General features: G+C 40.0%; 1 protein-coding gene across 1 annotated transcript; it reads right to left on the bottom strand.

Moving 5' to 3' along the window:
- Positions 1–69: 69 nt before the first annotated feature.
- LOC117287726 lies at positions 70–12134 on the bottom strand. The gene is made up of 8 exons (XM_033768228.1): positions 11416–12134; positions 6931–7134; positions 5572–5713; positions 4677–4739; positions 4314–4415; positions 2555–2686; positions 1834–1870; positions 70–1656 (listed from the first exon to the last, which is right to left on the bottom strand). Exons 1-8 carry the CDS (start codon positions 12017–12019, stop codon positions 1549–1551), a joined length of 1392 nt encoding a protein of 463 aa, XP_033624119.1. The 5' UTR covers positions 12020–12134; the 3' UTR covers positions 70–1548.
- Between the last annotated feature and the right edge of the window lie 5784 nt (positions 12135–17918).

Below are 17918 nucleotides of genomic sequence, written 5' to 3'. Positions count from 1 at the left end.
TACAACATCTTTCCAACCATATGCATTTTATAACAAACGGTTAAAAACGCTTTTCAAAGACCAACTCGACCGATCCAAGGCAACGTGTTCCTTTAAGCAAGATTTGTCTGGGCTTAGCGATTGTTTATGCTTACAGGCTTAATGAAGTTTGGCCTTGGTATATCTGTAATAGGTTTCTTGGTTGGTGGATTTTAGAGACTGTTATGCAACTTGTAAGTTTGGTATCGCAACAGATTTATTCAGAGTGAGATTTTATTTTTCAAACTTATTTAATACAATTTTTTTTCTGAATATATTTTGGCAACTGTACAACAATTTGTTTTTTTAAATATGGATATGGGTAAATAAATTAGAGGTAATAATTGAATTGCGTTGAAGCCGCTCTGTATGCATGAATGTGTAAATTAAACTTTGATGTGTAAATAGTATAATTAAAAAACACCAACAACAACAACACTATGATAACATAAATTTATTGACCGTATTCTTCACAAATTTATCGCACCCATATGTGGTCCAATTTGTAATATTATTGTTTCAAATGTTAATAACGGGTACAACTCTGGAAGGCTAACTGTAATTAATATATATTGGGTATTTACTGATTTCATAGTCATGGTTATTTGTATTAATTCCAGCAAATATTGACATAAAATTATTTCAAATAATTTGGAAGTGAAATAATAAACTTTTCAGAAAGGCGTAGCATAATTTTAGTTTACTGGACTGTTTTTTCTTTATTTACCGGTTTCAGTTTGTAGCAAAATTACATCAATATCAGATTGCTAACATCTATCAAATTATATACCACGCCCGATATGTTGCAAAGGGTATCCCTACCCCTCCCAAATCTAACGAATACAGGAGAACAAATTCAGAAGAACAAATGTAAAAAAAGAAGGATAGAAGTCGAACATTGTGTTACAGCTACTCACTTTAGGGTGGGGGTGGGGTCTTTCAGCTAAATACAATCTTACCCATTACCCATTACTTCAAAGATTGATGTGACACCGACGTAACAAATAGTATTAAATTAACACAATCTACTAATTACATGACCCCAGAAAACGTTATGTTTCAAAAGTATCTGTGGATATACAAAAACAAAATAATTAGTGGCCTATTTAGTGTGGTGCACCAGGCAGAGCTGCGATTGCGGAATTCGGGCGAGAAAAACCAGGACTGTTGAATACAAAAAAGAAAAAGAAAATGCATACAATGGAAAACATAAGTTATTTCACAAAACGATATGTCTTTAAAAAAAAAAACTTACGTTGGGGGAGTGAAATCCAGAGTTCAAGAGATGCAAACTGAAAGGCCCTTTGCCCATTAATGGTTTGGTGGTGGCTGGAAAAGGAGCGAGACGATTGTGCAAGCCGGAACGAAGATCTCTAATAGGACACTTAGTTTAGGATAATTTCTTTGAAGTATTTATAGGAGCTATACCATGTTTGACTTTGAATGTCGTAACTAGGAGTTTGGAAACTATTCTCTGTTTAACTGGTAACCAAATTGTAGATCATACAAAACTGTAGAGATTGGTTTAACTTAAACTCCCTTCTGCTTCCCACTGTCTGCTAGTCTCTGTCGTCGGCAAACATAAACGTAGATGACATACAAGACCACTGTAGTTGCTACCATTGTGGCTAAAACAACCTGCAAAACAAAATAGTGAAAACCCCATCAGTTGTTGCCTTTAAATCTGTGGGTGGCTATATGAACAAAGCTTTTTGGAAATAAACCAACAAGTCTTCTTTGAAAACACGTTGCACAAAATACTTTGCTGGATGTCACCTTTCAACATGTACAGTGGTTTTAGTTTTTAATACTTACGTTAAAATGTGCACCAGCCCTTACAATTAACGCAGCACTGTTAACATATTATAAGAAGAGAAAACAAAGAGTTATTATTTACATTATAATCAGATTTATTTTGAGATGTTAAAATTGGTTGTGCGTAACGACTGCATGGTCGATTTTGTGTTATACTTTTGACTATGGAAGTAAAACCACCGGTAAGAACTCAGGGTTGGGGAGGGGGGGGGGGGTGTCATTTAAAATAACTTATTCATTGACTGCAAATCATGAATTGCGATTTTGTGGGGTGAGTCATAAAATTGAAAAACTGGTATTTTTGAAATAAAATATACTGTGGAGACGTTATTAAAAAAAATATGTGTACCTTGTGTACCACACAACACAAACCTCTATACATTTACATTTAACTTACACGGTTTATAGATAATGATGGTAGAAGTTAAAATGTTACTTGCTGATGAGGTGTTGTCGTTTTTGAGAAACGAATATATCAATTTCACGAGAAGAAAACAAATCGTCTCACGAGGCAAATTATTTTAGCACGGAGGTACGCGACCCTCCTGAAAACATTGTTCTGTGGTTTCATTTTTTTGTTTCAAAAACTTGACGACTTATGAAGCTGAAAACTCTGTAGGCAGGTAAACTATATTGCATACGTCTTCATATACAGCAAGCAGGCATTCATGTTATGGCCAAACGCTTGATCTAAAAAGTGAATGAAAACCCTTAAACTTACAAAGCGCTTAGTTGACTCGGTAGGTGCTCTTCATCATTCTTCATGTGTCCGCTAGTAACGAAGTGAATTAAATTGTGTGTTGTGAGCTCCATAAGAGGTAGGGTGCACCAGAATATCTGGTCGTCCTTCAACCTGGGTTCAATAGAATAATAATGTTTAAAGGCAGTGGACACTATTGAAATTGCTCAAAATAGTTTATTACTTATTAACAAGCAATGGGGAGCTGTTGATAGCATAAAACATTGTAGTCCAGTAGTTTGACCTAGACAAAATTGCAACAGAAATGATTTTTTTTTGCAAGTGTCTCCTGAAACCCTCTCAAACAACATATCCAAAAAGTAAAAAAAAGTAAGCAGGGGAAAATGCATAATCTGCATAAATTAAAAATTACCGTTTTCCTCCTAAAATACTTATGCACACCCTATACAAATTAAATATTTTATTTTTTTCACATAATTTTTTTTTATGAGAATGGTCACTGCATTGTTTCTAAACATGAAGAGTTCAAAGAAATTCAAGATGGCGGCAATTTTTTCCGCCAAAATCGATTTAAGGCTTTTAAATAGGATAAAAATCTGAGTTAAATAATGACATTATTTTAAAGTCCCTTTTGATGTCGCATGACAGTTCTTTACATTATGTATCACTATGTTAATCCCATTTTACAAACTATACTTGTGACAATGGTATATTGAAATAAACAACTTTCAACTTTATAACACTTTCAAGGAGACATTCAAAAGCAACCCTAACTTGCATGCAGTGTTTAACTGGAAAATTTGCATGATGTAACAATACATGGTTTTAAGAGTGTTGAGAACTAAAAGGGGGCAAAGAACATTAGAGCTCCTTGCTAAGCTGTCAGTGGCTACATGTACCTGAGGCGAATTCCTACAGTTTATTCCCTTGCATTCGCCACACACACTACTGAGCATTCCAAGCCCAGCTTCTTGCAGGTACATCTCCGGGTATCACAGTATGTTTTGCATTTGCATCGGATCACCTTCACTATTAGATTGTATAGTTATCTTACATTTATGTTAACTGGCGATAAGACGGTTTTGGCGGGAAAATGGCGGCCATCTTGAAATTGGCCGTCATCTTGGATTTGTTCTTGCTCATATGTGTTAGGAAAATATTTAGTGACCATTCCCATGAAAAAAAATCATGTAAAAAAATAACATATTTGCTTTGTATAGGGTGTTCATAAGTATTTTAAGGGAAAAACAGTATTTTTTAATTTATGCAAATTATGCACATTTCACCTGCTTATTTTTTTCCTTCTACGTTTTGGATATGTTGTTTTAGAGGGTTTCAGGAGACACTTGCAAAAAACACATTTCTGTTGCAATTTTGTCTGGGTCAAACCATAGATTGTCTTAGATTCACTAGACTATTGTGAGAAATGGCTCCCTCGGGGGGTAAAGTAGTTTTTGAGAAAGAGGGTATTTCTAAATTAAACAAAAGCCTTCAGGCCTGAAGCCCCTTTTTAAGCATCTGAAAGCACAAAATTTTGTGCATCACTGGTATTTTTTCTTTCATTATTCTCTTGCAACTTCGCTGACCAATTGAGTGAAAAAATCACAGATTTGTTATGTTGTGCATGTTTGGATACACCAAGTGAGAATACTGGTCTTTGAAAATTACCCAAAGTGTCCAGTGCTTCACAATCTCCAATGCGCTAAGGGGTAACTTTGGAGACCAGTGGGTTTTTTTAACTCCATTTTTAAGACACAGATTGTCATAGTATAATACTTACAGGGCAACTGCTGGTAGATGTTGTGGGTCCACGTCAAATCTCTTGGCCAGTGTGACTTCAAGTGCTATATCAACGTATCCAAACTGAACCGTGCCATTCAAACTAGAATTTGAGCGCCGAAAAATAACACATTAGTAAAAAATAAAAAATAAAAAATAAAAATCTCTTGCCGAGTGGTGACAGTTTCACTCTTTTGAGAGTCAAAGTCAACCTGTGAAAAGGTCAAATATAATTGCCCACGTTGTTTGTGACTGGTATCCTGTTTATTGGTGCTTAGCGAATGTTTTAAAGCAATACTTTCTGCTTAAGCAGCTCTATACTGTATAAATATTAGTAATAATTCGGTATGATTATTCTTTATACCTGTAGGCTGCACTTTCCCACGTTGCCATAAACCCGTCGCAACCAGCAATATCCACGTTGCAACTGTCACAAAAGAAGAAATTATTTTAGTTAAATACACCAGACCCACCAAGCACAGAGGGTTCATTAGAGGTCGTTCTTTGTAGCAAAATGTGCATTATTTCATATCGTGAATCTCGATGGTGGGCGTAACCTAACCGTACACAATCCAAAGGGGCGTGGTAGAGTTATTCGTACGATGACGTCAAGACGTGACACAAAAGTTATGACGTCATTACGAGTGTTCATGTTTGTTTCCCCTTCATCAAGAGTTAGTACTTAATTAGTGTCAAAGATGGGGCACAGAGCAACACCGAGAGTGTGACTCTAAACCTGTAGACATTTCCTGTAGTAAGAGTGTGTGGCCGTTGTGTCTTCGCGCAGGCAGATAATGGCGCATGAGTTTCGTACGCACCACTCACGTGGGCGAATGCTTACGGTCTTGGGCGTGGCTTAATTAGCTAGCGGTTAAGAGCACCGGATTCAAGGCTCTGGTGTGTCTTACCAGCAGAGTGTGGGCTCTAGTACCAGTCGCGACTCATGTGTTTAAGTAAAACACTTAACCATAATGCCTCGTCCTTCGGATGGGACGTGAAGCCGTTGGTCCCGTGCACCGAAGAGAACCCAGTGCATCGAAGAGAAGGGGTTCGCCCGTTGTTCCTTGTTTGATTGGTAGCATATTGCACTATAAGCATATTGTAAATCATGACAGGGTGTCTAATAATTCAAATGCAGTCCCAGATACCTTGCATGAAATTACTGAAAGTTACAGCGTCAAGAGCGTCACTGAGTGACGGATGTGCGCGCTATAAGAAGCCACTATTTTATTAGAATATTGCACATCACACAGACTCACAAATTGATAAGCCACTGTTGTGAAGTGCCGTCTTCATTCTTCCTCTTCGTCTCCAAGTCGAAGTTGTCCTCCTGAAGCTCCCATCCCATCACTTCCAAGTGAGCAAGCATCCAACTCACTAGAGGTTCTTTGGTTAAGGTTCCTGTTGGACAACATAATGTCAAGTGTCAGGTGTACAAAGTTGGTGATTTTCAAAAGACTTTGCTTCCTGCCTGATGACCCGAGAACATTATACAATTGTTATTGTTATACCTCTGTACAAATTGTGAAGTTTGATTGGTCGAGAACCAATCACGTGCCGTGCAACAAATACGCTTGTTATACCTCGGTAACAAACTGTGAAGTTTGATTGGTCGAGAACCAATCATGTGACGCGCAACAAACACGCATGTTACATGGGTCGACGGGCCGGGTAACATGAAAAGTGATGTACACCGGTGTACATCAACTTGATCGTTCCCCCGGCGTTGGTCGATTTCCAGCGCTGTGTACGAACAACCGCGGGTTCGAGGGAATTGTTTCTTGTTCGTCTGCTTATTAGACAATGAATAGGCCGTCGTAATAATGTTTGAAGATGACAACAACACTTTTTCGGTGTATGGGTAAAAACCAAAAATTATTATTCTTTATCCCCGATGCAAATTTAACATCTATTATATCGTTGCGGTACCCGCTGCCAAAACATAGGATATGAACTGCCTCCAGCTGCCGGGCAACCTCGGTAGTCTAGTTGGTAAGACACTGCTCTAGAATTGCAAGGGTCGTGGGTTCGAATCCCACCCGAGTAACATGCCTGTGATATTTGTTCACAGGACTCGAGAAAGTACTGAGTATACAGTGCTAACACACATTGTTGTATGGGTAAAAACCAAAAATTCATATACTTTGAGAAGAGGAATAACAATTATACAACAAAGGTGTAACAAAACAATTATTGCACGCTGTGACTGGGGTCCATGGGTTTTTGTACACCCTTGAGGGGAAATGGCACCCTCGGCTTCGCCTCGGGTGCCAATAAAAATGGTATAATGTTGCACGCTGTGACAGGATCCATGGTGTTTGTTCACCCGAGGAGGGGTGCAAATGGCACCCGAGGCGAAGGGATTTGCGTTTAATATTAGACTTTATTGAATTTGGGACAGTTTTTCATTACAACCAGCTTGATGGGAAAAATAATGCGAAAGACCATTCCATTTTTGTATAGGATACATCAATCTCTAGCTCCAGTGACGGTATTGAAGTTTGTCACTAACGAGTTATAGATCTGTATATAGGCCTACCCTGGTAGGTGGATTACGGTTTCCCAACTACCAGAGTAGGAATGTCAAGCGCATGCGCATGGCAGGGGGTGTGTTTTACCTTCGTATAAAATTGGGATTCCTGACCGGAAGAAGAACACCGTCGGCAGCTGTCGTAGATTGAACTTGACCATGAGTTGCAGGTCAGTAACCTCATAGAAGAGCACCACCTGGGAGTTGTCTGTCTCCTCCATGTCCCAAAACGTCTTAGCGGCTGCAGCGAAGTGAGGTCGGAAGAGGTCGCACTTCTTACAGTCCTCGCCAACTGTGAGAGGTAAAAAAAACACGTGTTCGAGTTTCAAGTTGTGTTTGTTACTTATTCCCGATGACTTTTTGTAAGTTCTTAAAAGTAGAAATTACATAATAGTTTTAAGATAAATGTAAAGAGTAAGCCGAATTCATACGGCGTGTCCTGGCCTAGCGGGTAATACACCAGATGCAAGTAAAGAGTAAGCCGAATTCATACGGCGTGTCCTGGCCTAGCGGGTAATACACCAGATGCAATTAAAGAGGAATCCGAATTCATACGGCGTGTCCTGGCCTAGCGGGTAATACACCAGATGCAATTAAAGAGGAATCCGAATTCATACGGCGTGTCCTGGCCTAGCGGGTAATACACCAGATGCAATTAAAGAGGAATCCGAATTCATACGGCGTGTCCTGGCCTAGCGGGTAATACACCAGATGCAATTAAAGAGGAAGCCGAATTCATACGGCGTGTCCTGGCCTAGCGGGTAATACACCAGATGCAATTAAAGAGGAATCCGAATTCATACGGCGTGTCCTGGCCTAGCGGGTAATACACCAGATGCAATTAAAGAGGAAGCCGAATTCATACGGCGTGTCCTGGCCTAGCGGGTAATACACCAGATGCAATTAAAGAGGAAGCCGAATTCATACGGCGTGTCCTGGCCTAGCGGGTAATACACCAGATGCAAGTCAAGAGGAAGCCGAATTCATACGGCGTGTCCTGGCCTAGCGGGTAATACACCAGATGCAAGTAAAGAGGAAGCCGAATTCATACGGCGTGTCCTGGCCTAGCGGGTAATACACCAGATGCAATTAAAGAGGAAGCCGAATTCATACGGCGTGTCCTGGCCTAGCGGGTAATACACCAGATGCAAGCTCTCTGATCAGCGAGTCCGGGTTCGAGTCCCAGTCGTGACACCTGCAAGACACTTCGGCCCCGTGTGTTGTTTCTCGGATCACCACGGGACGGCTGACGTCCTGAAGGGCTAAGAATCACCGAGACTTCTAAGCTCACTCAAGCAGTACCATTTCGAATTGATAATGCAATAAATGTAATTCAAAGATTTAAATCCCGTGTTGGATGCAGAGGTAGAGTTATTCCGAATTTTAAAAATTGATATTAAAAGGCACTGGACACTTATGGTAATTACTCAAAATAATTGATACCGAGCAATGGAGAGCTGTTGAGAGTTCTAAAACATTGGAAGCAACTACTCCTCTGAAGTAACGTAGTTTTTGAAAAAGATGTAATTCCTCCCTCAAATATTAAAAGACCTCAGTCCTGAAGCCCTATTTTGGCATCTGCTGCATGCTAGCACACACTATTTTGGCATCTGCTGCATGCTAGCACACACTATTTTGGCATCTGCTGCATGCTAGCACACACTATTTTGGCATCTGCTGCATGCTAGCACACACTATTTTGGCATCTGCTGCATGCTAGTACACACTATTTTGGCATCTGCTGCATGCTAGCACACACTATTTTGGCATCTGCTGCATGCTAGCACACATTATATAACACCCAAGCAGATCCTTGCCATTTGATTGGAGGATTGTCCGTCACGTGATAGCAAATAAAAGTACCATTGCACGCTGAGTCACTCGCCGTGCTTTTTCGTTCCATCCGAAAAGTACCATTGCACGCTGGCACGCTGCCAGCGTGCAATGGTACTTTTCGGATGGAACGAAAAAGCTGAGTAAAAACATCACTGCGTGCGCGTGTCTTTGGTAACGCAGCAGGTGTTACTGCAAGAAGGCATAGTAAAATTACTAGCATTCGGCTTCTACAGTTGAAATTGTTTGTTTTGAAAGTTGTTTCTTTCAATCAAAATGACAAAGTTCTACTTGGATGTTATATAAAACAAATAATGAATGTTTTTCATTCGTGCAATGGTGCGAATATGTTCATTCGTTGAAAGCTGGAATGTTCCATTCAACTCGGCTCCGCCTCGTTGAATAGAACATTCCATCTTTCAACTCATGAACATATTCGCACCATTGCACTCATAAACATTCATTATGTGTATACTATTTTGGCATCTGCTGCATGCTAGTACACACTATTGTGGCATCTGCTGCATGCTAGCACACACTATTTTGTGAAACAATGGTGCTCTTTCTTTCATTATTCTCTTGCAACTTCAATAACCAATTGAGTTCAAATTTTCAAAGATTTGTTATTTTATGGGTAATAATAATAATAATAATAAGTCTTGTAATGCGCACATATCCACCCTGCTGGGTGTTCAAGGCGCAGTAAAACCAAAAACAAAACAAAAACAAAACACAACACAAAGAAAAACAGACACACCAAAATTAGTCATTGAAAACCTGTGACATAAGATAAGTTTTGAGAAGAGACTTGAATTTTGCGGTACAAACACAAGATCGAAGATTAAGTGGTAGAGAGTTCCAGATGCGTGGCGCGGCTGAAGAAAAAGACCTGTCACCCCATGAGTGTCGATACTTGGGTTCAATGAGGAGAAGCATGGAACTTGATCGAAGATTCCTTGATGGAGTGTAAACTTGAAGCAGTTCAGAAATATAGTGGGGAGCCTTGCCATTTAGAGCTTTGTGGACAATGAGCATCAGCTTGAAGATGATTCGTTGAGAGATAGGGAGCCAGTGTAGTTGTTTCAGAATGGGGGTGATAGAACAGGATTTTCTAGACAGTGTCACAATGCGGGCAGCAGTATTTTGGAGCCGTTGAAGTCGGGAAATCTGGTTGTTAGGAAGACTGTAGAGAAGAGCATTGCCGTTGTCAAGACGAGAAGTAACAAACGCATGAGATACACCAAGTGAGAATACTGGTCTCTGACAATTACAATAGGTGTCCAGTGCCTTTAAACCCGAGAAAAAAATACTATCTTTACAAAAAAAAAGATTGTCCCTGTACGCAATTTGTCAAAGTTTTAGGGCAACTTTGGATATTGTTTTTCAAAGGAACGTGTCATATTCACCCAACATTTGATAAAAGTATGTCGGCAGCTTTAATAAACATGCGGAAAACACTTGAACACGTGTGTTATGTTTGCATTTGTCTCTTTTACATGAGTGTAATTTTGTTCACTTAATCGGTACGGGACAACAAAGGCCAGACAGACCATCTGGATCAATCGAATGGCCGTGAACCGAGGTAAATTATCAATGCATACAAATAAATGTCGACCGGCTATATGCAATATGGAATAACTGTTTACCGATTATTTATAATATAAATCGCTCTAATCGACCATATTTATGACTATAGTAACAATACACGTGTCTAGTAATAGTTTAACGGGTTATAATAAGGGAATAAAAGGGTAGCGACGAGTTCTTACACGGCCGTTTAAAGCCAGCAGGGTCGAATTGCCGTGTGATTGGCCGAAGGCGAGGGCCTATCGTGTATGGCATACTACCCACAATCTATTGGAATCCCCATATTACATGACACTGTGGACATGCGGGAAGATTGTACATGTCCTATCTGTAGTTTGTTTGCTTAATTAAAAGTATGAAAGAAATTCTTTGCGGGTCATATTATGCTACAAGAAAGGTAAAGTGGTAGCACTTAAAGGCAGTGGACACTATTGGTAACTACTCAAAATAATTATTGGCATAAAACCTTACTTGGTGACGATTAACGGGGAGAGGTTGATGGTACAAAACATTGTGAGAAACGGCTCCCTCTGAAGTGCCATAGTTTTAGAGAAAGACGTAATTTTCCACGAATTTGATTTCGAGACCTCAGATTAAGAACTTGAGGTCTCGAAATCAACAATCTAAACGCACACAACTTCGTGTGACAAGGGTGTTTTTTTCTTTCATTATTATCTTCATTAAAATTTTCACAGGTTTGTTATTTTATGCTTATGTTGAGATACACCTACTGTGAAGGCTAGTCTTTGACAATTACCAATAGTGTCCACTGCCTTTAATGACTAATTAAAATACAAAATTGCATTAGGCTTTCGAAGCAAAAATATGGTATACGAAAGCTTATACAGTTTTATCTATTATAGGCCTGTTTTAAACTGCACTTTGAGAAGGTTCCAATATAGCATAATATTTTTAACCGCTTGATGGCAAACTGTGGTTATTCGGTTGAACAAATTGTAATTTCATGATCAAATGGATAAGAAAAAGATGGATATAGATCTTGTTGATGTATATCTTATTGTATTTTGTAAATTGTAAACTTTGTTGCAATTTAGCCCCTGGGCTATTGTTTTAATAAACAAGAAATAGTTACTTATTATTACAAGTTTTGATATCTTGCAATCTTCACTCATATTCTCTACCGTTACTGTACCGAAATGCAAAAGGATCCTCTCTTGACTAGAAATTATTTCTTCCAAATCCTCCAAGACGAGCGTTCCGACCGGGGCATCTTGAGGTTCTCCCCGGTACTGCTCCTGGAAGTGCGCCTCCTCATCAACGTCTTCCTCGTGGTGTATTTCATCTTCAGCTTTATCACCAAGAAGTTCCCCCTGAACTTCTTCATCTCTGCCCCCGTCTTCCTCGTCTAAATCAGGGTCGGGGAATTTAAGGGGTAGGCCACCAGCATCCTCGGTCTCATCATCATCGATAAATATGTCCTCTTGATCTGGCTTGAGTGATGGATTATCCCCATCAGTGTCTACTACGGTAGACCGACCTCCTCCAGATTTGAGATTATCTGATGGGGCCTCTTGCTTGTCCAAAGGTAGCTTCTCATCATCATTGGATTTTAACTCATCAGGGTTCGTCCTGAAAACTGGTTTTTCTATGACAACGGGTTTGGGTGGTGCTTTATGAATTTTGCCTTGCAACTTGGCGTGCTGTTGCAGTATTTCCTCGTGTGTGAGACAGGACGTGAGGGAAAATGCAACGACCATGAGGCAAGTCAACTTGAACACCCTAAACACGGGGGCCATGCTGGCGACGACACAGAGGGGAGACTCAATTCAGAATCAGTGGATAAAAACAAAATAGCAAATTATGAGGAATTTCCTTTAGTGCTGTACATGTGGCGATGATAGCTGTTGGTGACACGGCTGGCAGTCGGAAAACTACGTGGCCGACGTAGCTGCTTGCAGAGATGTGACGTGCCTGTGAACAGAATCGATTCGTTTTTACCAATACTGATTGGCAAACACAATACGGATTAAAATCGAATTCTGTTTTTTTTTGTAAGTAAAAAACGAACATGAAATGAAATGGGTACTCTTTTCATGATGGGCGTTATCAACAGGTTGACGTCGAAATAACTGTCGCACATCTGCAACCATTGTTGCTTTATTAATTGATATGGTAGGATGTACATGCACTCACCAAAACTTTGCATAATCAAACACAGAGATTGAGATTAGCAAAGATCTAGAATTGAAAATCTTGTATTTTTGTCATAAGGAGCTTTGATACGTTTCCCCTATATAAACAAATAATTATGTGTATATTTATAAATGAGACTCTCTTGGAAAACAAGAAGAAGACAAAATGCCGCAGATCAAGGGCCATCATCCGGAACGCTGTCACATGGTGACATGTCATTATAGGAATAGTTTTTGGCTAGCTTTGAAAATGGTTTTGATAATATTTTTTCAAACTTACGAAAACTGATGATCTTATAATATTCCTCGTTGCTAAATACTGCTTCTGTGAAGTTGGCTTCGGTTAGTTTGCTTACAACTAAATATCCACTGTTGCTTAGAGGGTTAAGTAATAGCAGGTCTGGGTCTCGAGCCAGTTTATGTTTGTTGTCTCTCTCGATACTGTCTTCGACCGTCCATACTACTCGCTGTTCGTTCTCTTCGCTGCCGTCGGTGGCGTTTTCCTGGATGAAGTTTCCTTGGCGATCCACGGATCGCATCCCTTCGTCATATACCACTTCATCCGACATTGCTATGCTGCCATCCTCGTACTCATACCCATCGTCTTGATAAGAACCTTCGTCTGGAAGTTCCTCTTGCGAATCATCGTGTTCCCGCTGCCTGGACTCACGGTATGCATGCATTGAGTGTTCCTCTGAAAAGTCTTGTGTGCCATCTTCAATGAATAGTTCCTCATCAAAAGACTCATCGAACTGTAGATTGTCCAAATCCTCTCTGGGAAGTCCCATTTCTTCCATACTATTTCCTCCTACGTCCAACTCCTCGGCCGCAAGGAAGTCATGAAAGGACTTCCTATTTTCCCACCCATCAAGCAAAGAACTGCTTTCTCTGTTGCCGTGTTCCTGTAATGTTTTGACGCTGTGAAAAATCGGATCCAAATTATCATGTGGTAAATTATCTTCTACTTGGTTCTTTGAAGGTAAAACAACAGGAACGATAAGGGCCAGTAAAAATACATAGGATGTTTTATGGTTAGACATGTTGAACCCAATATGACAGACTCACTGGTTCACAAACCTGTGATTCTGCTGATGCGACAAGGGTAGCACGTGTGTTTAAAGGAGCACACGGCCTTCAAATCTGATACATCAAATCTATCCTTTGTTATCCGAAATTTACTCCAACAGCTCCTACAGGAGCTGCTCGTGCAAAAATCACCAACCGTATTTGTATTGTACTACAGTGTTTATTTAATACACAGTGCTGATTTAACACAGTGTTTTAGTGACTTTAAAAAGATAACAAAGATAACAGATAAAGGATAATATTGTGCAGATTGAGTACGACCACGTGAAATGACACACTTAACACACAATGTCAATGGATTGTATGTGAATAGTTACTACATTTCTTTCCAACCATAATCCTTTCAAACAAACTCTTTTTGTGTGGCACCAAAAGCGCCGAATCGGAAGGTGATGTGCCCTTTAAAGTCATTGACACCTTTGGTTATTGTCAAACACCATACTTCTTACTTGGTGTATCCCAACATAACATGCATAAATAACAAACCTGTGAAAATTTGAACCCAAATGGTCGATGTTTCGAGATTGGAAGAAAAAACACCCTCGTCAGATGCTTGATTTCGGGCCCTCATTATGAGGTCTCGAAATCAAATTCGTGGAAAATAACTTTTTTTATCGAAAACTGCGTTAATACTTCATAGGGAGCCGTTTCTCCCAACCTCCATTGCTTGTTACCAAGTACGTTTTTTGTGCCAACAATTATTTTGAGTAATTACTAACAGTGTCCTTCAGTGCCTTTAAAGTGACGTTTGATAATAACACTGAGCTATAATTGATACGAGATTCCATTGTGTTTTAACCAGTAACAGGTGAGCAAAATGGGTATATAGGCCCCACCACACAGAGATGTGAAGCATTTTTATAATAATGGTCAAAATCAATTGATGAATTAATTAAATTCATTCAACCCAGTTAGTGGATGTCAGCGGGTGCGGTGGTAACTCTAATAGACCCGTCTTATGTTGATACAAACCGCGCAGGTTGGCATGAACGCCGAATGTTACCAATTATTGTGTTAACAGATGCTGTGTCCAAATTCAACATGTTTCTAAAACTTTTAAATAAAGGCATTGGACACTATTTGTAAATACTCAGAATAATTGTTAGCATAGATACTAGTAACGAGCATGCAACGGAGAGCTGTTGATAGTATGCACAAATTGTCAGAAATGGCTCCCTATAAAGTAACGCTATAGTTTCAGAGAAAGAGGTTATTTCTCACTGAAATCACGCAAAGTTGTGCAACAAGAGTTTTTTTTTTGCTATTATAAATTTTAGTGACCAACTTGAGCCCAAATGTTTCCAGGTTTGTTATTATTTTATGCATTTTGGAATACACTGGTCTTTGACAATACCAAAGGTCTAACCGCCGGTTTCACCAAACTCTTCTTATTTGGCTGTATGTAGGCAACAGGGGTTTCACAAAATTTAAGATCAAATTAACATCCTTGTCCCAGAGTTTTACTTTTGTCTATACAACAATTAAAGCCGATTAATTGTATATGTAATTAAAAAGCTTACAATAATTTAAACAAGCTGTAATGAATATTTTTGTTGTTCACATTCGGTATTTAGAATAAAAAATAAAATAAAAAAGCTTTGATTTCATAAAAAAAAAACACGTTTATCGTGTTTTCTCGCTCCCGGTGTGCGCGAGACTGGCACAGTCTCGAGTCTGTGGCACTCACACGCGTCTGACGTGTCTACATTTTTATGTGGGCGGGCGGGGTGCTTGGGGTTAAAATAGTGGAGGTCTATGGGAATGAATGTTTTTGTACAAATTGCAAGCAAGGGCCATTATTACGCCATTTGTTCGGTTTCTAATACTTCCATTTATTATTAATGTCAAAGAAACATTAATGTTACATTTCAGTTAGGTAAGTGCACGCAAAACTTACTGTATGAACCCATTGTGCGCCCCGTTTTCACTTTATAATAGTTTAAGGGACAACTACATGAATGTAAGGGGTCACAAAGATTAGTTAGGGGTCACGACCTTTAGACCTACGCTCTTTTCCAATTGTTGGTTTGAGCAAAAGAGAGGGCACATTGATATTCCTTTAGGTAGTTCTCTATAGTTTGTGTAGAGGGAGCAGGCTTCCTTTGATCCGCGTCTCTATTAACAAATAGCGGCAACCCCCCCCCACCCCCCAAAAAAAAAAATGCTTGATGCATGAGCGGATTTATTTTTGTCTTGTTCCCAGTCACTATGAAAACAAACCCTTTGTACATTTTCTAAATGACACCAGTATCCCTTTTTATTTAACATACCCTGACTGTGTGTCAAGGTCAATGCTTTTATCATCACAGACATGGCAGAGTCCCCTACAATGTTTGCTCAGAGTCTGTCAATGAACCCAACCATCATCATTCACATTGTTCTAGGATCTCTTTACGCACTGATCTACGTCTACTAAAGTGAAACCGGAGGCTTAAGTAAAGATAGTCTATCAAACACTGATATCATGTACAAGACAGTCCGAGTCCAAGCCAAGGATGCCGCCGTGGAAAGGAGCTAGTTGCCCGTGGATCATTCTCAGAGCTCTCGGTACCCGTTCCACGTCTTTGTTTAGTGGTACCAGTTTTCCATAGACAACTTCTGTGGAAGAAAAGTTAATGACATTTAAACAATTATTTTATATTTGGACGAAAAGACCGACTAAAAGTAGGCCTAATGCAAACAATATTAGTAAATGCTTTAGTTAAACTTCATGACATCAGTAGCTAGTGCCTTTATGGCCGGAGATTCTGTCGCCCAGAGAATCTGCCCCCCCCCCCAATAATACGGCAAACTGTGTACACCTATACTTCTGATAGCGCCCTCTTTTGAATGTTAATTTCCCATACGGGGGACAAACTCTGCAGACAGATTTCACTGTGACACCTATGAAAAGTGCATGGCGACAGAGTAGTCGCATCTTCCTCTGAGATTTTCCTCTATAACGACTTTGATTGAGAGTTTTATGGGAGAGGTTGTTTGAAAAGTTCATGTCTACTACTTGATCAGTGAAATGCGGCGTCCTTTTCGGGCAAACTCATCGATAACCTTGTCGGGATGTTGGAGTAATTCCTGTGTCATGTCGCGCTCTAGTGCGAGGCCACATAAATGGGTCGGTCGGCTGTTGCATAATGGTAGCATGTAAATATGTTTTTACTCTTTATCTAGAAAAAACAGTCTGCTGTTGCTGATGGAAACGGAGGTTGTCAGGGAATGGTGATTTCAATGTGAACAGCCGTTTCATGGTTTCCTCCATTGAACCCCAAAGCCCCCTATATAGCCCACACGTCCCCGTAGATCCGCGCCTGTCCTGATTCAACCACCCTTTATTACAGTCTTGTGTCGGCGTTTGCCACGAAGTGCCCCCACTGTGGCAAGCAACCGAAAGCAAGCTGAGCTTTGCCCGACATGCTGAAGAGGGTGTGCCTCTGCTTGAAGAGGGTGTGCCCACAATGTGCACAATTCTTTAAAACACTTGTTTTCTCGTGTACCCCAAGCCCTTCTAAAAACCTCGAAAGAATTAATTCCTAAGAACACAACGAAGACAAAATAATATTGCGGGGGGGGGGGGTGCACATTTCGATCAACGAATGGCTCTGTAGTGGAGGGGTGGGGTAATTGCTGTTGTTATTTCATGATTTTGTTGTGGGCTTGACACAAAATGACGCCACTTTGCAATGGCCGTGATGTCTACTCATGTACAATTCTACTCACAACCTCTTAAAGGAACACGTTGCCTTGGATCGGACGAGTTGGTCTTTGAAAAGCGTTTGTAACTGTTTTTTTTTTAAAATCAAATGCATATGGGTAGAAAGATGGTGTAAAAAAAGTAGAATACAATGATCCACACAAACATGCCTCGAAATTAAACGGTTTTCCTTCTACCTCGTCGACTAAACGGTCGGCCATTTACGGCCGTGTTAGTTCGCGCAGTAAAAGGAAAACCACGCAATTTCGAGGCAAACTTGTGTGGATAATTGTATTCTACTTTTAAAACATCTTTCCAACCATATGCATTTAAAAAAAAAACCGGTTACAAACGCTCAGTTATAGACCAACTCGTCCGATCCAAGGCAACGTGTTCCTTTAAATCATGGAAAGCACTCATAACCGGCATACACATAACACAATGAAAACACAATAAGAAGTGGGGGGGGGGGGGGGGGGGTAATTGCGATTGCTTTCTCAGGGAGTCAACCACTAATGACAATTTTCATGCTCATTCGCATGAAAAACAGTTTTACCCTTATGATCGACCAAAATAAGCACAAGGATAGGCAGTCAAGTATATTCTACAAATTTATTGAAAAACATGGGAATAAGGCCGGGATTCGGCCGCTGAGTACAACTTCTCTTTTCTTTTTAACAAAAACACTGTTCTTTTCAACACAGTACAACAATCTCAACAATCTTTCCAATT

Source organism: Asterias rubens, chromosome 3, assembly GCF_902459465.1.
Source record: "Asterias rubens chromosome 3, eAstRub1.3, whole genome shotgun sequence".
Taxonomy (NCBI): Eukaryota; Metazoa; Echinodermata; class Asteroidea; order Forcipulatida; family Asteriidae; genus Asterias; species Asterias rubens.
The sequence above is the reverse complement of the archived record's forward strand: the minus strand, read 5'-3'. Positions and strand labels throughout refer to the sequence as shown.